The sequence below is a fragment of the Mobula birostris genome, chromosome 21 (genome assembly GCF_030028105.1).
Source record: "Mobula birostris isolate sMobBir1 chromosome 21, sMobBir1.hap1, whole genome shotgun sequence".
In the NCBI taxonomy this organism is placed as follows: domain Eukaryota; kingdom Metazoa; phylum Chordata; class Chondrichthyes; order Myliobatiformes; family Myliobatidae; genus Mobula; species Mobula birostris.
Genome location: NC_092390.1, coordinates 48,664,926 through 48,687,778, shown reverse-complemented (window position 1 = coordinate 48,687,778; position 22,853 = coordinate 48,664,926). Strand labels below are relative to the sequence as shown.

General features: G+C 40.2%; 1 protein-coding gene across 2 annotated transcripts in view; it reads right to left on the bottom strand.

Moving 5' to 3' along the window:
• Window positions 1-784: 784 nt before the first annotated feature.
• Window positions 785-22,853, bottom strand: part of c21h10orf90 (chromosome 21 C10orf90 homolog) — a 201,218-nt gene continuing 179,149 nt past the window's right edge. For both annotated transcript variants that reach the window (XM_072239779.1, XM_072239780.1), the window contains exons 7-10: window positions 20,446-20,650; window positions 10,839-10,902; window positions 2,975-3,074; window positions 785-2,881 (exon numbers count right to left, since the gene is read on the bottom strand). In XM_072239779.1, coding sequence (XP_072095880.1) covers window positions 2,849-2,881; window positions 2,975-3,074; window positions 10,839-10,902; window positions 20,446-20,650 — 402 coding nt within the window. In that variant the 3' untranslated portion in view covers window positions 785-2,848. The remainder of the gene's footprint in view (window positions 2,882-2,974; window positions 3,075-10,838; window positions 10,903-20,445; window positions 20,651-22,853) is intronic.

The window sequence follows — 22,853 nt, the reverse complement described above, 5'->3', positions numbered from 1 at the left end:
GGCATGCTTGTCTTTATCAGTCAATTTACTGAGTATAGGAGTTGGAACATCCTGTTTCAGCTGGTGAAGATGTTGGTAAGAGCACACTAGAAGTACAGGGTACAGTTCTGGTCTCCTTCTTTCGGAAATGTGACTTTAAACTGAAGAGGTGCAACCAAGAATGTTGCTGGGACTAGAGGGTTGGGTTATAATGAGAGGCTGGATAGGAGACAGAGGGGTGACCTTATCAGGATTTATAAATCATAAGGGGCATAGATAAGGTGAATAGCCAAAGTATTTTCCCCAGGGGAATGAGACTCCAGAGCTAGAAGGCTAGCTTAAATTGAGAGAGGCAAGTTTTAAAAGAAATCTGAGTGACATCTATTTCACCCAGAGGGTGGCTAATGCATGGATTAAACTGCCAGAGGAAGTTAAGAGACAAGTACAATTATTGCATTTAAAAGACAACACTGGCTGCTGTCCAGTCCTCTGGGGCTTCATCTATGGCTAAAGAGGATACAAAGATCTGCATCAAGACCCCAGCAATCTTCTCTCTTTCTCTCTCAATTATCCCATCAGACCCTATTATCCACATTAGTGCTCCTCAAAAGACCCAACTAGTTCTCCTTCTTGATATCAACATTCCCTAGAATATCAACATAACCCACCATGATCTCACAATTCTCCATGCCCGCTCCTCAGTGAATATCAATGACAAGTACTTGTTGAGTGTCCTGCCCACTTTTTCTGGCTCCAGGTGTGAATTCCCTCTTTGTTCTTGAGTGGTCCTATTCTCTCCCCAGAACTAGAACACATCATAAACCTTAATCTATAATAATTTATAATTACAAATGTGATGGAATATAATAATATTTTATTCATTGAAACAATGGAACAGTTTCATGTCCAGCCATCTTGCTAAATTCAGTTCAACCTTCATTTTATTTCATAGTACAATTCTTTTTAAATCATCTTTCATCTGAAAGAATAATATGCTGTTACAAATGTTACATTAGTTAAAGGAAAACAAATACAATCTATTCAAATGGTGGATCTAAAGACAAGAAACAAATGAAGGTTGGAAGTTCATCAGGATTTTATTCTACTTATCATTATGCAAATAAAATGTAATATTTAGCCCTGATAATGAGCTACCTTTGAATTCAATAAATTCAAATGAATAACTAAATTGGTGATGCATTTTGATTAGTTGTGCAATGTTAAACCACATTCAAGTACTGTAAGTAGCTTAAAATTGCACATCATGACTACTAAATGTGAACTTGCCTTGTGATTTATAGCGCTACTAAATATCATTTAAAATATATACAATTATTATATCATTTAAACTATATACAAGTATTAATAAGTATTGCACCAGGTAATTATAAAATAAGTAAAAATAGCAGCACTGCTTTAGCACATTAACTTAAATATACTGTACAAGATTTCAAAATAGCTTGAATTTTTTAAGCAGAGGTGCATGTATTTTTTTCAAAATGTAAGCAGTATAGCAGATTCAAAAAATTTATCCTTGCCTAGATTATTGCTTATTGGGTCACATGTTATTTTTGGAAAGGTTTGTATCTATACCTTGTATCATTCCTTCTATTTTACAATTTTTTTTTTGCTTGGTGCTTCTTACCTTTAAAAGATTCATATAACTCACCACTGCTGGAGTGTATTAGGACAGAAGGGTCATTTCTACTATTTCCTCACTGTGTCTCCATCTCCATCTGTTTTCATGGTTGTTCAAGATGCCGTTAGATACTTCTAAGCTGTAGCGGTCATTTTTTTCCGCAATATTCTAGTTCACTGTAAAAGCGAAGCCAGTCCTCACAGACAAATACAGAATTCACTAAGTGTAGGATAGTGAAGTCTCTTCCACATCAGTTACTTACTTTGGAGATTTTGGATCAGAATGAGAGATTTTTGGGTATTTTCCTAAAGCTAACATGAAAGAGAACCTGAATGGGTTACTGCATGAGGAGAGTACAATAATCTAGCTTGCGCCTTGGTGTACAATTAAACAGGAGGTACCACCAGGGATTCAATATAAGTATACAGTTTCTACTACAGTACTTAAACTAAATATATACTGATAATACACAAAAAATGCTAGAGAAACTCAGCAGGTCAGGCAGCATCTATGGAAATGGATAAACAATTGACATTTTTGCCTGAGACCCTTCTTCAGGACTAATAATATATTATATACTGAGAATATTTGCTTTCATATTAATATACTGAGTAAATTGTTATTGACTTATTTCATCATGGATTTAATTAGATATTTTTGGAGTTTCTTGTAAATATTTTTGTTTGTGTGCAGTTTTTCTTGATTCTATCTTATTTATTCATTTGACTGTGAATATCTACAAGAAAATGAACCACAGGGTCGTATATGGGTGATATACATATACTTCAATAATAAATTTATCTTGAACTTTGAACTTTGATTCGTAGGTTAGAGAGAACATCCCAGAACTTTTCAATCTGGCTCTGAGGAAAAAAAAACAAGAAATAATTTCATGTTTGTTGTCTTTAACAAGATTGAGCTTGAACTTCATTCCAATGGATAAATAATAAAAACCCTGAACTAGTAGACAGGTATTATTTCTAATAAAAGTATAGTTGTGCCTAGTGCACCGATGGGCATAGATGCAACAGCATAATAAAGAACAAGCAATTTTTTTTTGAAGTATGAAACTCCAAACAAACTCTCGAAAAAGTAAATTAGACACTAAGGTTTTAAAACTTGAAAGGGTGGAGTTTCATATATTAACATTTTATGAAGTGTAGTAGCTTCAAGTATATCACTTCTCTGGTAGCTTTAGCATAAGATCTTCCTGATGCTTTATGAAAATAGTCATTGTTTCTGTAGGATTTGGTCCAACAGTTTCTGGAAAGAATGAGAATAAATTAATACCATTGAAAATATAAACACCACTAATACTTAAATGAATAATGAGTAATTCTCTCGTGGTTGTAATACCTTTTTGAAAACCATAGCTCGCAATCGATTTGCTTGAGAAGCAACTTTCTTCTTCTCTTCCTCCTTTTTCTTTTTCACCTCTGGCAGTTTGTTATAAATTCTGACACAGTTTTGAAATGAAAGCAGACATTAGAAATCATCAACCTCTATGCATTGTATATTGCGTAAAAAAGTATATTAGTTGTACAGGCAGATGTTATATGTCAGTGGGAAATGACAGCAAGAAAATGGACTGATAATCAGTGCTTCATTTTAATATGATGCAGTTCTGTTTTATTTGATTGAGTGAGTAACTCAATAAACCTCAAGTTTATTGAAAGTCATGATTATAATTGAATATTTTCTCCACTACGCCATTATCATAATTCATTCGACTATTTATTTTTTTCTATAGCATGCTTATATTTTCTTCTGTAGCTCATTTGACTTGCCACTCTTCTGAGACACCCCTGAACTCATTCCTGCTCTGTATGTGCATCTTGTCGATAAAAGCCTCACCACACATTCTCACTCTCATTCTAAGGTGGGAAGAAAAAATAGTTTTATGTACAGTATATGATGTTTTGCTGCCCTACACACCAGCAGCGTAACAGGCAGCAACTAACCACTACTGTATATGGTAACACTCACAACACGCTGGAGGAACTCAGCAGGTCAGGCAGCATCCGTGGAAAAGATCGGTTGAGGGTTCCGGCCTGAAACGTCGACCGATCTTTTCCACGGATGCTGCCCGGCCTGCTGAGTTCCTCCAGCGTGTTGTGAGTGTTGCTTTGACCCCAGTATCTGCAGATTATTTTGTGTTTACTGTATATGGTGTTGGCCATAATTTCAAGTCTTCTCATTGCTTGAATTGAATTGACTTGATTACTTACATCCTTCATATACACGAGGAGTAAAAATCTTTACATTACATCTCAGTCTAAATGTGCAATTTATAGTAATTTATAATAAGTATTATGTACAACAGGATAGTCAATATAACATAGAAACACAGTTGCATCAGTATGAATTAAGCAGTCTGATGGCCTGGTGGAAGAATCTGTCCCGGAGCCTGTTGGTCCTGGTTTTTATGCTGTGGTACCATTTCCCGGATGGTAGCAGCTGGAACAGTTTGTGGAGGGGTGACTCAGGTCCCCAATGATCCTTTGGGCCCTTTTTACACACCTGTCTTTGTAAATGTCCCGAATAGCTGGGCTGTCCGCACCTCTCTCTGCAGAGTCCTGCGATTGAGGGAGGTACAGTTCCCATACCAGGCAGTGATCCAGCCAGTCAGAATGCTCTCAATTGTGCCCCTATAGAAAGTTCTTAGCATTTGGGGGCCCATACTAAATTTCTTCATTCATTTGATGCTTTTGTCAAATTGCTTGTTTTTAGATTATTAATAAAAGGTTTGTGTCTTCCCCATGAACTTATTTGCTCAGTCTGGCTTCCCATTAGTTGCATTAATACTCTGTAGACAAATACAGCAATTAATATATTATAATGTTATGTGATTAAAAATCTTTTTTATGTATTGACTTGATAACATTTTAACAATGAGTGCATATGTAGATTAAACTTTGCATAGTATTTAAAAAAAACAATATTACTGCACAGTTGCTCCAAACGTAACAGCGGCAGCTCTGTGTGAGGTTAGAAATATATGAGACTCACTGGACCATGCATAGCTGAGGAGAGTGGAGTGCTTTATATTAAATTGTTCCAGACTTGCTCCAGAGTGATCTTTGCCAACAATATAAAATGGGGTGATTGTGATTCCCACTCAGGCACAGAAGATAGGCGTGTAAGTTTCTGAGTAATCCAGTTAGTAAGCTTATCAAACAATACATAAAAGTTGCTGGTGAACGCAGCAGGCCAGGCAGCATCCTTAGGAAGAGGTAGAGTCGATGTTTCGGGCCAAGACCCTTCGTCAGGACTAACTGAGAGAAGAGCTAGTAGGAGATTTGAAAGTGGGAGGGGGAGGGGGAGATCCAAAATGATAGGAGAAGACAGGAGGGGGAGGGATGGAGCCAAGAGCTGGACAGTTGATTGGCAAAGGGTATAGGAAAGGATCATGGGATGGGAGGCCTAGGGAGAAAGAGAGGGGGAGGGGGGAAATCCCAGAGGATGGGCAAGGAGTATAGTGAGAGGGACAGAGGGAGAAAAAGGAGGGAGAAAAGAAAAAAAAAATATATAATAAATAAATAATAGATGGGGTACAAAGGGGAGGAGGGGCATTAACGAAAGTTAGAGAAGTCAATGTTCATGCCATCAGGTTGGAGGCTACCCAGACAGAATATAAGGTGTTGTTCCTCTAACCTGAGTGTGGCTTCATCTTGACAGTAGAAGAAGCCGTGGATAGACATATCAGAATGGGAATGGGACATGGAATTAAAATGTGTGGCCACTGGGAGATCCTGTTTTCTCTGGCGGACAGAGCATAGGTGTTCAGCGAAACCATCTCCCAGCCTGCGTCAGGTCTTGCCAATATATTGAAGGCCGCATCGGGAGCACCGGACACAGTATATCACCCCAGCCAACTCACAGGTGAAGTGTCGCCTCACCTGGAAGGACTGTCTGAGGCCCTGAATGGTGGTGCGGGAGGAAGTGTAAGGGCATGTGTAGCACTTGTTCCGCTTACAAGGATAATACCGGGAGGGAGATCGGTGGGAAGGGATGGGGGGGACGAATGGACAAGGGAGTTGCGTAGGGACCGATCCCTGCGGAAAGCAGAGAGAGGAGGTGAGGGAAAGATGTGCTTAGTGGTGGGATCCAGTTGGAGGTGGCGGAAGTTACGGGGAATTACATGTTGGACCCAGAGGCTGGTGGGGTTGTAGGTGAGGACAAGGGGAACCCTATTCCTAGTGAGTTCGCGGGAGGATGGGGTGAGAGCAGATGTGCGTGAAGAGAGCAGAGTTGATGGTGGAGGAAGGGAAGCCCCTTTCTTTTAAAAAGGAGGACATCTCCTTCATCCTGGAAAGAAAGGCCTCATCCTGAGAGCAGATGCAGCGGAGGCGGAGGAATTGCGAGAAAGGGATGGCATTTTTGCAAGAGATAGGGTGAGAAGAGGAATAGTCCAGGTAGCTGTGAGAGTCCGTAGGCTTATAGTAGACATCAGTAGATAAGCTGTCTCCAGAAATAGAGACAGAAAGATCTAGAAAGGGGAGGGAGGTGTGAGAAATGAACCAGGTAAACTTGAGGGCAGGATGAAAGTTGGAGGCAAAGTTAATAAAGTCAGCGAACTCAACATGCGTGCAGGAAGCAGCGCCAATGCAGTCGTCAATGTAGCGAAGGAAAAGTGGGGGACAGATACCAGAACAGGCACGGAACATAGATTGTTCCACAAAGCCAACACAAAGGCAGGCATAGCTGGGACCCATACGGGTGCTTATCAAAATTATTATCAAAAAAGTAAGCTTACAAAATATTTTGATGTATGTCCTAATGCCGTGGATGAAGCTATCCTTTACTTAAAAGTTCATTAATAGATTGGCAGATTGATAATTAAAATAGAGCATGCGCAAGAGGAAAAGCCGTTTATTAGGGAAATAAGAATCGATTCCAAGACATGGATGATAAGGTTGTTTTTATGTCCTTAAGTTCAATGACATACCAAATAAATGCATATTTAGCAAATAACTTAAAACTAAATTACCCTTACTTTTATCTTCCTTTTTAAATTCCTCTGTGTTATCATATTAGAGGACCTGTCATGGGCCCAGCACATAAGTCCAATACATAAAAACATGGCAGCGTGTCTCCTTCCTTAGAAGTCTGCAAATATTTGGCATGACATCTCAAGATTTGGAAAACTTCTATAGATGTGTGGTGGAGAGTATATTGACTGACTGCATCACAATAATGCCCTTGAACAGAAAGTCCTACTAAAGTAGTGGACACGGCTGAGTCCATCACAGGTAAAGCCATCCCAACCTTCAGCACATCTGCACAGAGCATTGTTGCAGGATAATAGCTTTGATCATCAGGGACCCCATGCCCAGGTTATGCTGTCTACTCACTGCTGCCATCAGGAAGAAGATACAGGAGCCTCAGAGCTCATACCACCAGGTTCAAAAACAGTTATTACCCCTCAACCATCTGGCTCTTGAATCAGAGGGGATAACCTCACCCTACCTCACTTTTCCCATCATTGAAATGTTCCCACAACATAAGGACTCACTTTCAATGACTCTTCATCTCATGTTCTTGATATTTCTTGCTTATTTATTTATTATTCTTATTACTACTTTTTAAAATCTTTTTTGTCTTTTGCACACTGGTTGTCTGCCCTGTTGGTGCACTTATTTAATTGATTCTATTATAGTTATTGGATTTATTATGCCTGCAAGAAAATGAATCTGAAGGCTGTATATGATGACATATAGGTACTTTGATAATAAATTTACTTTGAACTTTGAACTTCTTGTCAATTGGTTTTCTTTTGATGTTGAAAATAATACAAACTTTGGTGTGATTTACAAGGTAATATTTTCCAAAAAATGTTTAAGTAAGCTATCAAATGATAACCATAACCAAATTATAATCCATGAAACTAAACCTTGTCCCTCTTACCATCCATAACGTCTGTAGCTTCACTTTGATTTATTATTCCCCATTACTCCATTACTGAGGAAAATTTGTAGTCAGTTTTTGGACTGTTTTACTAGCCCTATATGATAATAATATTATTATTATTATTGCAGTCCATGAAACAAAATATGACTCTTTAGAGAAATCAACAGCTAGATTATTAAACTCCTGGTATTGAATCTGTTGGAGGAGAATGAGGATTGGAGTAAAATTCACTCTTGTGGAATTTATGTGGAAAACAACAAATTAAGAAACACAAAATTTATTTTATTTTAATCTCATGCTTCTTGACACCTGTGCAGATGACATGGCTTTGTGTTAAAGAAAATTGTGATACACACCATTTTCCTGTATATAGTACTGGTTTTCTTAGAGGAAGATTTAATGCATTTGAAGTAATTCAAAAAAAAGTTTTCTAGTCGAATTCTGAGAATAGGGGAGGTGATCCAAGGAGGACAATTTAGGAATTCTAAGTTTGTATATTCTGACAGAGAGTGAGAAGGAATAATTGAAACATATAATATCCTGAGAAGACAAAACAGGGTGACTCTGCAGTAGATGTTTCCTATTGTGGAAGCATATCTAAAAATAGGGGATCGCCGGTTAAAAGCAAAGCATCTGAGATAGCAATGAAGTGAAATTTCTTCTGTCATGAGACTTTGGTACCTTCTTCCTCCAAGGCCTGTGCAAGCAAAGACCTTTTATATTTTTAAGGCAGAGTTAGATAAATACTTGATAAGCAAGAATGTGAAATGTTACTTCTGGTAGATGGGATGATGGAGTTGTGGTTACAATCAGATCAGCCATTGGATTAAACAATGGAGCAGGTCTGGGGAGCCAAATGGCCTATACTTGCACTTAATTCATAAGTTCCCAAAGCCTTCACCTTCAAAACTATAATTCTTAATCTTTTCAAGCACCTCTTATGCTTATTACATTGCAAGATGAAAATATTGGCCCAGTTTCTGCAGTCGGTGTTGAAGAAACGTATTCTCTTCACCAAGCGGACATTTTCTCATGGAGCTTCTCTGGGCCTTTCATAACTGATTTTCACTCTTCAAATATCTGCTCCAATGCACCACTGTCTAATAGCATCTTTGGCATGTGAAAACAGGACATAAAATAATAAGGTTCTGTCACCAATTTGAATCAGTAATCCTAATATCTATCTACAGATAGTTTAGAAAGCATTATAAATTACATTTAAATCACATATGGAAAACAACTTTCTCCGCAGTTCTCCAATTTCACATGATTGCCTGTAGTTTTAAGTGCAGCACTTCATGACTTAACAAATTTAAGGAATATATTAGAGGAGGAGGTTCAACTATTTATCTTAGTTTCCTTTTATTGTTGACATTGATGTAGTATCGTATGATGTCATGCAATTTAAAATGTTATACCGAAGAGTATGCATTTCACTACCTGAATATTAATTGCTGAAGAATGCCAAGGCTGTGAAAAAGCAGCGTCTCAATGCTGCCTTCATAATTATCTCTATCATTCACATCAAATATATAAATGATGTATTTCAGAATAGAAAACAAATAAAGCAACACGGATGCAATGACATACTGCTCTATCATAACAACTGAGACCAAATAGCTCTGGCTGAACAAATTATCACTCCCACTATGATTGGTTTCGCCACCATTAAACTTCTCTGAGCAATTGAAATCACTAGAAACTAAACAGAAAGGCAGCCCAACCACTTCCCTGACATTCTCGAGGATGAATTCCTACGCACACGTTCAAGCTCCTAGTGCATCTTTGACTATAAAAAACACAATTCCAGTTTATAGGATTTTGCTAAGAGGATTATATATTTCCATTCTTGAAGACATCAGTGATGTCCAGGGATTCTCCCAAAGGAGCGGGAATTGAGGCCAGAACTGGAGCATTCTCATCTGTTCAAAAGGAGGTGGAAGGATTTAAAGCTGGGGTTCCCAATCTGGCTGTTGTGTATTTAATACAAGTAATATTTGAGTAATCTTATGTATATATATATATATATATATATATAGAGGTTGGTTAAGCATTCTTGTGCATTTAAATATGGCTTACGTGCATAAGTATGTGAATTACATATGTCATCACACTACTACAAGATACGTGTGCGACTTGGTTAAAGTAAACTCGAAGATAGGCCCACATTCACAGATTCCTGTGCCTTCCTTTGAATTAGTTTAATATTTTGAAGTTACAAAACATATCACTGGGGTCCATGGACCCTCGGTTAATAGTAGGGGTCTATGGCATAAAAAAGGTTGAGAGCCCTAATTTTAAGGTGGCTCTTGTTCTTACTCCTCTCTTAATGTGAACATGTCTTCATCAGGAATAAAATTAATATGTTAGCCCAATACTGAATCCAATTCAGAAAACAACAAGGTTAGAAAGCCAAGCAGAAATATTCTTATTGTTGAAACCTACTTAGCCACTGTCGTAAAAGTACCGACTGCCCTGCCAGGGACAGGTGGTTCACACCTGCACTGTATTAGGTTAGTGAACAGTCAGATCACAAAAATACAAGCATTTTCAGGTTAGTGTCCAGCCATATATATTTTTCACATTCAAACTGTAACAGTTACACTAGAAAAGATTTTCATTCTTTCCATCTACTCTTCCAAGCCTTTTGTCATATTTTGGCAAAGTATATTGCAGACAGAAAGCAAGCAAATAATAATTTGTATCAAATAAACAAAATGGATAAAAACTATATCATTTGAGAAAATATGGACACAATTTTATAAAGTACACATCCTTAAAAATTTATAAATTAGTTTCCAACAAAGTCACAGTTGTGTATGATTTGTAAATAGTTTCTAGTTGTTCAATAAAAATTTCAAGATATAAACTGTATCAAAGGCAGATTAGATTAGTGTACATGCAGTAGATATGATTAAGGACATGACCCACTGTACAGAAATTACTTATTTTTTGATTTTCTTAGCTAAAGCAAAGACAAATTTATATTAATTATATTACTTTACGAAGTTCTGTTCAAAAATTTTGCAGATTTGACATCTCGGAGCATAAGTCAGTTTTCAAAAGCCATGCTATTTCTGGCAACTGTTGTAAACCCTGGGCTTCAGTCACTAGAACGAATGAATCCACAATAAGAAATATTCAAATGTATTGTTGAGTTGCCAGCCCTCTAACTCACACTTCTGTGAGCAAAACACTTCGCCAGAAATAGAACTGCTGACATTGTAAAGCTGAATGAAAGTTTTAAAATAAATTGCACTCAGGGTGTCTTTACAGATTAGAAAATGTCCTAAGAATAATCTCAAATTACCTTTTGGATCTCATCTGCATTTCCTTCTCTGGAATCATCCTCTCCTTCGGTTTGTATAGATTATCTAAAAATGGAGAGATGGGCACTTAATAAAATGCCATGTTTAATCAGATTGCGTACAATTGCACAATTTCAACTTGAAATTTTGTCCAGTGAAAGGTCCTTGTCACTCCACAACAACTTTCGTTTATGCAGTCCAAAGGTTTCAAGATATAATGACTGTAAGGAGTCTTTTAAAGTTGGAAGGGGGAGAAAACAAGGCTTTGGGCTTCAGCAGGGGAACTTAAGGGAACGTGATTGATATATTTTAGATTGCCATCAACAATCAAGCAAAGCTTGGAGCATGATAGACAGAAGATAAAAGGTAGAGTGTAGCTGGATATAATAGAGCTATGGGACTGGAAAAAAGCTGCATAAGTGGAATTAGATAAGCTAATAAAGCAATTTCTGAAGGAGATGAATATTTTGGATTATATCTTTACTGGAAACTGTTGCTTTGTGCAATAGTTTACTGAATAAGCATAGATTATTCCCCTGATACTGTAGTGGGATACAACATAGTTTACACTTGATAAATTGCAAGAGGAACCACAGGGGAGAAGTAGAATTGGGGAATGGGGTTGCATGGTGACAATGAAGGCCTCATAGGCAGAATATTAAACATTAAGTGTAGTTAACTATGTTTGCTGATCATCATGGAAAAGATTCCAAGCCTCTGACAAAGATTAAGGGTAGGTAGGTAATCTGTCACTGTGGAAAAAAAACAAATAGTAATAAAAATGTTGGATCGATGAAAGATCTCCCGTTGATTTATGTTACCGTTAAATCAATAGCAATCACAGAAACATTTGTATAAATGGTTTATGACTGCACAAAGACAATCAGTTTGTAAAAGAACATAAATATACCATACTAAAATGGTGACTACAAATAAAGTAATTAAAAAGGATCTAAATCATAAATCAAACAACAATTAATGTGCTAGAATGGGTTTTGGCAAAGTTGCTGCAATTTTGAAGTGAGTGAATTGATCAGTGAAGCAGTAGATTTTTTAAAATAACCAATTTTGCAATGGTGCTATCCTCTCACCAGTTTTGGGACGGGGACCAATATCTCAAACAATAACTCTATCAGTGCTAATCAATTATAAACTTCAGCCTTCCTGTGATTGCACTTCTGTGTCTGAGAACTTATTGAACACTAAATCTTCCATCTACTCTCTTTTGCAATATGCTTGATCAAAAGGCTGTCAACATCAAAAACATTATTTTTATTATTTTACAACTCTTCAACAAATTCTTCAACACCTGCAAAACTATTGCTGCATGGCAGATCAGAAACATTTTCGCTGTGAGCCCGTTGGTGGGGAGTCTTGTAGCACTAAAAGCCCGCAAATCCAGAAGCTATTAAACTTACCTTATGTCATGCAAGCTTCTTACCATCATTCATTCATTACATGCCTTGTATGACGTGGGTAATTATGGTCTTGACCATGATTGCTCTTGGCAAATTTTTCAACACAAGTGGTCTGCCTTTGCTTTCTTCTGGGCAGTGAATGTACAAGACAGGTAAGCCCAGTCATTATCAATACTCTTCAGAGATTGTCTGCCTGGTGTCAGTGGTCACATCACCAGACTCTTACCACCTTGAAGAGGAGAGACTTTACTTGATTTGGTATTGGGAAATGAACCTGGTCAGGTGTCAGATCTCACAGTGGGAGAGCAATTTGGAGATAGTTTTCATAATTCTATCTCCTTTACAATAACATTGAAGAGAGATAGGAACTGGCAAGTTAGAAAAGTGCTTAATTGGAGTAAGGGGAATTTTGAGGTTATCAGGCAGGAAATTGGAAGCTTAAATTGGGAATAGATGTCCTCAGGGAAAAGTACGGAACAAATGTGGCAAATTTCGGAAGTCTGGCCAAAAAGAGCAGCCTCAGCACTACAAGACTGTTTTTTGCACACAGACTGGGACATATTCAAAACAGCAGCCTCCTATGATGACCATACAGACATTGAGGAGTATGCGGAGGCAGTCATCAGCTACATAGCCAAATGCACGGAGGATGTCACTGTGATGAAAACCTTCACCGCACGTGGTTATAAAAAGCCATGGATGACAACAGTGGTGCGTTCACTACTGAAGGCCTGTGACACAGCCTACAGATCGGGGGACAGGAGTGCGCTTCGCTCAGCCAGGTCTGCGCTTTCACTAGGGATCAGGAAAGCGAAAAGGGCCTACGCGGGCAAAATACATGGACACTTCTGTGACACAGCTGACACCAGACGGATGTGGCAGGGAATTAAAGCTCTGACAGACTACACGATCAGGCAGAAAACTGATGACAGCGACACCTCTCTACCAGACAGGCTTAACAATTTGTTTGCACGCTTCGAAGCATCAAACACTACAGCAAGGGGGAGAGCCAGTCCTTTTTTACCATCCGACCAGTCGGCTCCAATCATTGATCCAGAGCAAACACGGAGGACCCTTGCCAGGGTCAACCCACAAAAAGCGGGAGGTCCCGACAACATCCCTGGATGTGTGCTCAAGGAATGTGCTGATGTATTAGCAGATGTCCTGACAGACATTTTCAACATCTCCCTCAGTCAAGCTATTGTCCCCAGATGCTTCAAAACCTCCACAATCATCCCTGTAGCAAAGAAATCAGTTGTAGCCTGTCTGAATGATTACCGTCCCGTTGCCCTGACCCCCATAGTGTTGAAATGTTTTGAACGGCTTGTCAAACCTCATATCACAGCCAGCCTCCCCTCATCGCTGGATCCTCTACAGTTTGCTTATCGTCCAAATCGCTCTACGGAGGACGCACTATCCGCCACACTGCACACAGTTCTCTCTCACTTGGACAACAAAGACATTTATGCCAGAATCCTGTACGTTGATTTCAGTTCAGCATTCAATATCATCATCCTGCAGAGACTAGTGGATAAATTGTCGCTGCTTGGCCTCAGCACTGCCATGTGTCGCTGGATTCTGGATTTCTTGACAGAGAGACCCCAGTCAGTTCGTGTTGGCAGGAACATCTCTGACTCTGACACTGAGCACTGGATCCCCACAAGGCTGTGTGCTTAGCCCATTGCTGTTTACACTGCTAACACATGACTATGCAGCCAGATTCAAGGAGAACCTGATCATTAAATTTGCAGATGGTACAACAGTGGTGGGGCTCATCAGCAAAAATGATGAAACAGTGTACAGGGAGGAGGTCAAACATCTAGAGAGCTGGTGCAGGGATAACAACTTGATGCTTAATGTCACCAAAACCAAGGAGATGATCGTCAATTTCAGATGGTCTCAGCCCGAGCACACACCCCTCAGCATCAGCGGCTCCACAGTGGAGAGAGTGGAAAACATCAGTTTCCTTGGGGTGCAGATCTCAGACAATCTCACCTGGTCCAGGAACACCACTGGGATTGTGAAACGGGCCCAGCAGAGATTGCACTTTCTGAGGAAGCTTAAACAAGCATCACTCCCCACTAACATCTTAACTACATTCTACAGAGGTGTGGTTGAGAGTGTGCTGACCTTTTGCATCACAACCTGGTACTCCGGCTGCAGTGCTGTCGACAAAAAAGCCTTGCAGAGGGTGGTTAGGGGAGCAGAGAAGGTTATTGGGGTCTCCCTACCTTCTGTCCGAGACCTCTTTCAGAGTCGATGCCTCCAGAAGACTCGGTACATTATTAAAGACCCCTCACACCCTCTCCATGAACTGTTTGTTCTTCAGCCATCAGGCAAACATTACAGGAGCATCAAAACTAAAACCACAAGGCTACTAAACAGCTTCCTCCCACAGGCAGTCAGACTGCTAAATAGCTGCTCCACCTGACTCTGCTTTGGACACTCTTAACTTGCACGGACACTTATAACTGATTTTAACTGACATGTGGCTGTTGTGTTTTACTATTTATTGTTATGTTTATCATTTAGTGTTGCGTTTGTTATGTTATGTTTGCACTGCCCCTGAGAAACGCTGTCTCATTCTGCCCTGCAGAGCTGATGAATGGTTAGAATGACAATAAAGTTTTTTGAATCTTTGAATCTTGAATCTTGAAATGTTCAGGGGATATTTGTGTGGAGTTCTGCATAGGTACGTTCCAATGAGACAGGGAAGTTATGGTAGGGTACAGGAACTGTGGTGTACAAAGGCTGTAATAAATCTAGTCAAGAAGAAAAGAAAAACTTTCAAAAGGTTCAGAGAGTTAGGTAATGTTAGGGATCTAGAAGATTATAAGGCTAACAGGAAGGAGCTTAAAAAGGAAATTAGGAGAGCCAGAAGAGGCCATGAGAAGGCCTTGGCGGGCAGGATTAAGGAAAACCCCAAGGCATTCTACAAGTATGTGAAGAGCAAGAGGATAAGACATGAAAGAATAGGAGCTATTAAGTGTGACAGTGGGAAAGTGTGTATGGAACCGAAGGAAATATAACAGAGGTACTTAATGAATACTTTACTTCAGTACTCACTATGGAAAAGGATACTGGTGATTGTAGTGATGACTTGCAGCAGATTGAAAAGCTTGAGCATGTAGATATTAGGAAGGAGGAGGTGCTGGAGCTTTTGGAAAACATCAAGTTGGATAAGTCGCCGGGACCGTATGAGATGTACCCCGGGCTACTGTGGGAGGCAAGGAAGGAGATTGCTGAGTCTCTGGTGATGATCTTTGCATCATCAATGGAGACGGGAGAGGTTCCGGAGGATTGGAGGGTTGCGGATGTTGTTCCCTTATTCAAGAAAGGGAGTAGAGATAGCCCAGGAAATTATAGACCAGTGAGTCTTACTTCAGTGGTTGGTAAGTTGATGGAGAAGATCCTGAGAGCCAGGATTTATTAACATTTGGAGAGGTATAATATGATTAGGAATCATCAGCATGGCTTTGTCAAGGACAGGTCGTGCCTTACAAGCCTGATTGAATTTTTTGAGGATGTGACTAAACACGTTGATGAAGGTAGAGCAATAGATGTAGTGTACATGGATTTCAGCAAGGCATTTGATAAGGTACCCCATGCAAGGCTTATTGAGAAAGTAGGGAGGCATGGGGTCCAAGGGGACATTGCTTTGTGGATCCCGAACTGGCTTGCCCGCAAAAGGCAAAGAGTGGTTGTAGATGGGTCATGTTCCGCATGGAGGTTGGTGACCAGTGGTGTGCCTCAGGGATCTGTTCTGGGACCCTTACTCTTCATGATTTTTATAAATGATCTGGATGAGGAAGTGGAGGGATGGGTTAGTAAGTTTGCTGATGACACAAAGGTTAGAGGTGTTGTGGATAGTGTGGAGGGCTATCAGAGGTTACAGCAGGACATTGATAGGATACAAAACTGGGCTGAGAAGTGGCAGATGGAGTTCAACCCAGATAAGTGTGAAGTGACACACATCAAAGTTGCTGGTGAACGCAGCAGGCCAGGCAGCATCTCTAGGAAGAGGTACCTCTTCCTAGAGATGCTGCCTGGCCTGCTGCATTCACCAGCAACTTTGATGTGTGTTGCTTGAATTTCCAGCATCTGCAGAATTCCTGTTGTAAGTGTGAAGTGGTTCATTTTGGTAGGTCAAATATGATGGCAGAATATAGTATTAATGGTAAGACTCTTGGCAGTGTGGAGGATCAGAGGGATCTTGGGGTCCGAGTCCTTAGGACGCTCAAAGCAGCTGCGCAGGTTGACTCTATGGTTAAGAAGGCATACAGTGTATTGGCCTTCATTAATCATGGAATTGAATTTAGGAGTTGAGAGGTAATGTTGCAGCTATATAGGACCCTGTTCAGACCCCACTTGGAGTACTGTGCTCAGTTCTGGTCACCTCACTACAGGAAGGATGTGGAAGCCATAGAAAGGGTTCACAGGAGATTTACAAGGATGTTGCCTGGATTGGGGAGCATGCCTTATGAAAACAGGTTGAGTGAACTCGGCCTTTTCTCCTTGGAGCAACAGAGGATGAGAGGTGACCTGATAGAGGTGTATAAGATGATGAGAGGCATTGATTGTGTGGATAGTCAGAGGCTTTTTCCCAGGGCTGAAATGGTTGCCATAAGAGGAAACAAGTTTAAGGTGCTGGGGAGTAGGTACAGAGGAGATGTCAGGGGTAAGTTTTTTACTCAGAGCGTGTTGAGTGCGTGGAATGGGCTGCCGGCAACGGTGGTGGAGGCGGATACAATAGGGTCTTTTAAGAGACTTTTGGATAGGTATCTGGAGCTTAGAAAAACAGAGGGCTATGGGGAAGTCTCGTAATTTCTAAGGTAGGGACATGTTCGGCACAAATTTGTGGGCCGAAGGGCCTGTATTGTGTTGTAGGTTTTCTATGTTTCTATTTCTATGTTTCTAAAATCAGGCAAAGCAGTTGGGGCATAATTTATTGGGGAATTATGCTGCTGGGGATTAAGAGTGGGTAGGGGTCAGCTGTCAGGAAGGGTATGGTGTTTATGTTGGTGGTAGCTATTGGCTATTGCAGGGGTCCCCAACCTTTTTAGCACTGCGGACTGGTTTAATATTAAAAATATTCTTGCAGACCGGCTGACCCGGGGGAGGTGGGGGGGTGGGTGGTGTTAATCACTACCGGTATATAGGTGATAATTCAACTATGTCACTTATAAGTGGCTAATACACTCAATTTCGTTTCTAAAAGGGTTTATCTAACAAATTTAATATTAAACACACAGCACATATCTTCCTTGCATGATTATAGTGATAAGTCAATTGTAACAGCAGTCCCAAACCTCCGGGCCGCGAAGAATGCAGCGGTACAACGATGGTCGGAACACATCCAGCACATCTCTAAAAAAAAAGCCGAAAGAAACAAGCTACACACATAAAAATTGCTGGTGAACGCAGCAGGCCAGGCAGCATCTATAGGAAGGGGTACCGTCGACATTTCGGGCCGAGACCCTTCGTCAGAATTAGGTGCTGCCCGGCATGTAAATATTGGCCCAGATCAGAGGCGACGCAATCGGCAATCGCTTCTGATCTGGGCCGACATTTACGTGCCGGGTGGCACCTAATTAATTAGCATGTTTATTTCGGCTTTTTTCTTAAAGATGTACTGTGTGCATTCCGGCCACCGCTGCATTCTTCGCGGCCCAGAGGTTAGGGACCACTGAATTATAAGTAACTTATAAGTCAATAGCATCATAACATTTTAAGTAATGTTTGGATGTTAAATACACAGCGCATATTTTCCTCATATGAACATATCAAATCATTGCAACACACCAATATCGCTGAATCAGTGGGAGCCCCGGGTTTGTTTCCCTGCAACAAGACGGTGCCATCGAGGAGTGATAGGAGACAGCGATACTCGAAGGGGGTTCCTTATGTCCAGCCTATTCCGCAATTTAATATTCGTTGCATTCATTGCAGAAAACTCTGCTTCGCAGCGATATGATGCTGGAAATGGAAGCAACGTTTTCAGTGCTTTTATGGCTGTCTCAGGATATTCAGCCTTGACTTTGATCCAGAATGCCGGCAGAGATTTTATGTCAAACATACTTTTCAGCCCATCGTCATTTGCAAGCTTGAGGAGTTGATCTTTTTCCCGCGCTGATATGGATGATTCACCGGGGACATTCACAAATGGGTCACGGACCCATTCCTTTTCACGTCTTGGGTCACTGATGAAAATTCAACAGTGCGTGACAGGGAATGAGGAAAGGTGCAGCTGACTCATATCATTTCATATCGCCAAATCACATCATTTCCTTGCGGCCTGGTAGCACATGCTTTGCGGCCCAGTATCGATCCATGGCCCAGTGGTTGGGGACCACTGGGCTATTGGTTGGCACAATAGGCAATTATGTGTAATTATCACTTCATGAGGTAGAGATCAATATTTGGGATGAAGTGCCTGGAGATATTCCTGGTTATATGGGACAGCAGATCAGTGGGTAGGGTAAGAGCTGGGCAAAGGTTGCAAGCTTTGCATGCAGTCTCAGTGAGCGGGAGGTAAACAAAGATGACTAAGCAGAGACTGGGTCACAAAGTTAGCCTGGGATATTCTCTGCCAGCTTTTCTTTTAGACACTGAGATATTTACTTCATTTATTTATTGAGATACAGAATGGGATAGACCCTTCCGGCCCTTCGAGCCACACTACCCAGTAATCCCCCTATTTAATCCTAGCCTAATCACAGGACAATTTACAATGACCAATTAACCTGCTATCTGGTACGTATTTGGACTGTGGGAGGAAATGGGAGTGCCCACAGGAAACCCACGTACTCATGGGGAGAACGTACAAACTCCTTACAGATAATGGCAGGAAGTAAACTCAGGTTGCTAGTACTGTAAGGAATTATGCTAACCACTATGATATCATGCCACCCACTTCTGCAATCCTATATCTGGTTCAGGCCACATATTCGCATTTTAAAGTTAAAGGAATAACGCTATCGTTGTTGGAAACTCTAGTTCATACCCGGTTTCTCCAAGTCTTAGTACATCAAATGCACAGAGAGCCAGAACTGAAGATCAGAGAATTCATAACTTACTCTCTAAGTACCTGATTTAAAGCAAGGTCACGCACTAAAGAATTAATGCAATTGGCAATTTTAATTTGTGAAATGCAAGCACCACAGATTGGTAATCCCTCAGTAACTGTGGCAGGGACAAAATCCATTCCTCATGCAATATTTTTATTGAATCACACAAACTATGCACATGCTGACTGAAAAACAATAAGAACTATTAGTCTTTAACATATCATATCCGTCGGCAGTACTTTCAGTAACGACAAGTTAATTAGGCATAATGTGGCTTGAAATTGATCTAAAAGCAAACCTCATTTGAATTTACACACACAAAAAATGCTGGTGAACGCAGCTTCACCAGCATTTTGTGTGTGTTGCTTGAATTTCCAGCATCTGCAGATTTCCTCGTGTCTGCCTCATTTCAATTTCATTTGATTGGGTTGCCTAAAGTGATACAGCATTTCCAAAATCCGTCAAAGCTGTTTTCACTACTACTGATGGCTTACCTCCTGAAGCCACTCAAAATGAGGGGCTAAAATTGAATGATTCATACGTGTCATAATACTACTGCCAGTGAATTGGGTTTAATCCGAGCTCTGGTACTGATTGTGCGTGTCCTCACTGTGACTGTATGGGTTTCCACCAGGAGCTCTAGTTTCCACCCACATTCCAAAAGAAAAAATGGGTTGGTAAGTAAAATGGGTTGATCCATTATTATGTAGAGAAGGGATAAAATCAGTCAGCAGTTGATTGGGATGTGGGGAGAAGAGATCACAGAGAGAGGAAATCAGCGGAGGAATGAGCTTGATTTGAGAGCCAGCATAGACCAGGTGGGCTGAACATTCTCTTAGAAGGAAACATGAAATATAATTATGTATGTCTGCTGCGTAATGCGTAGGTAGAGATAAGTATAAACATTCTATCAAACTTGTGTTCTAATCTGAATTCAGATGCGCTGAAAAATTATGGAAGCATATTATCCACGGACACCCAAAGAAGGTTACCAGATAGATTAAATATCAAAAGCAACCCTCTTAGGCTGAGTTGATTTTTTGCTCAAGCGAGGAATATTTTGTGCAATATTCTACATTTTCTCTCTAATATATTAGTCAGGTTTGCAATTTGAAATAACTTACCACTCAGAGGGTGTGGTATGGTGCACTGTCGTTTTTTAAATGGAGAGGGTAATGGTATAATTTGCATTGGTGCTCTGATTCTTTCCCTTCGTCGCTGCATGCATTCACGCATCTGGACTCTCCTCTGCTTTGCCTTAACTTCAATCTCCCGCAAACGCTTTCGTGATCGAAAGATAAAATCTGGCTTGTACAGCTCCAAAGCCTCCTAGTGTGAAAATAAAATGGAAGTATTATGATTTGCATGTGGTGTCATACCATAAAGAAAATATAAAAACTTTCTTCTGACAACATCTGCTGTAAAAAATGAAGGTATGCCGGTGTAGCTAATACGGTGACCACAGAGTATTTTGGTAAACTGGATCATCAGCTCCATGTTACATATGAACATATAACACCTTTTCAATTTTCATTATATTAATAAAATACTTCCTCACCATTAACGCAGATATTCTCTGAGTTATTTTCATTAACTTTATTTTTTTGTGTGTGTGATGCCATTTCGTGGCCATCTGGCCCTGCTCCCAAATTGTATTAAAGAGGAAGTATTTTGCTGGAGGCGATACTGGAAGTCCATATACAAAGAACATTAAGAGTCAAATAAAAATAACAGGCACTACAGTAAGTTTGGGACAAACCATTTAGGGTTCCACACAATATACTGTGCATAAATAACCAAATTTATTGGTTACTTTTATTACTGACCATGGAGAGATTTTAAAACCTGTAAATTGCCTGTCCAGAACCATAGCCACCAAATTATTAATCCCAGATGTTATAGATAAAACTGAAGTTTTGCAAATAGTTAAGAACAAAAATTTCATCTTTCTGCCTCTATGCAATGCCCAAATACTTTGAATTTGCAATTATTTTGGGATTTTTCTATGTCCATTGTAGCATTACAAACACCTATGTCAGAATGCTGTTTGTTGACTATAGCTCAGCGTTTAACACCATCATTCCCACAGTACAGATCGATAAACTACAGAACCTGGGCCTCTGTACATCCATCTGCAATTGGATCCCTGACTTCCTAACTGGAAGACCATAATCTGTGCGGATTGGTGATAATAGTTCCTCTGCACTGATGCACCTCAGAGGTGTGTGCTTGGCCCATTGCTCTACTCTCTCTATATCCATGACAGTGTATTTAGGTATAGCTCAAATACCATCTATAAATTTGCTGATGATACAACTATTGTTGGTAGAAACTCAGATGGAAATGAGAGGGCATACAGGAGCAAGATATATCAGCTAGCTGTGTGGTGTCATAGGAACAACCTTGCACTCTATGTCAGTGAGATGAAAGAGTTGATTGTGGACTTCAGGAAGGGTAAGACGAGGGAACACCAACCAAATCTCATAGAGGGATCAGAAGTGAAGAGAGTGAGCAATTTCAAGTTCCTGGGTGTCAAGATCTCTGATGATCTAATCTTGTCCCAACATATCAATGCAGCTATAAAGAATTTTTATATCGGCCTTATTTTATTTGGAGTTAGAAGAGATTTGGTTTGGTTTACCAACTAAAACACTCAAAAACTTCTATAGATGTACAATGGACAGCATTCTTGCAGGCTGCATTACTGTTTGGTGTGGGGCAGGGTTGTCTACTGCACAGGACAAAAAGAAGCTACAGAAGTTTGTAAAATTAGTCAGCTCAGTCTTGGGTACTAATGTTTGTAATACCCAAGGCACTTTCAAGGAGCGGTGCCTCAGAAAGGTGACATTCATTATTAAGGACCATCATCACCCAGCTCTTCTCATTCTTACCATCAGGAAAGAGGTACCAAAGCCTAAAGGCACATACTCGGTGAGTCAGAAACAGCTTCTTCTCCTTTGCCATCTGACTTCTAAATAGACATTGAACACATGAATGCTACCTCACTTTTATTTCCGTTTTTTAATATATATTTCTGTTTTTGTACCATTTTGAATCTATTCTATATAGCTAGATAGATAGATACACTTCATTAATCTTGAGGGAAATTTGGTTTCATTACAGCAGCACCAACCAAGAATAGAGCATAAATATAGCAATACAAAAACCACAAACAATCAAACAACAAAATGCAAACTATGCCAGATGGAAAATAAGTCCAGGACCAGTCTATTGGCTCAGGGCTCCACGGGAGGAGCTGCATGTTCGATGGCCACAGGCAGGACTGACCTCCCGTGCCACCAAGTGTTGTATCACAGTGGAATGTGGCCGAATCCAACAGTAAAAAGTTCAATATCCAGTTTGCAAACATGTTCCTCGATCGTAATATATCCCGGATTGCACCATCCGTTGTTAGCCAGAACAGCAAGCACCCAACTCCTTTACGCTTACCGCTCTCAGTGCACTTCCGGTCAGGCGGAACAGTATTACTCACTGAACTCCTCTTCTCCATAAGTCAGTCAGTCTGTCTGTC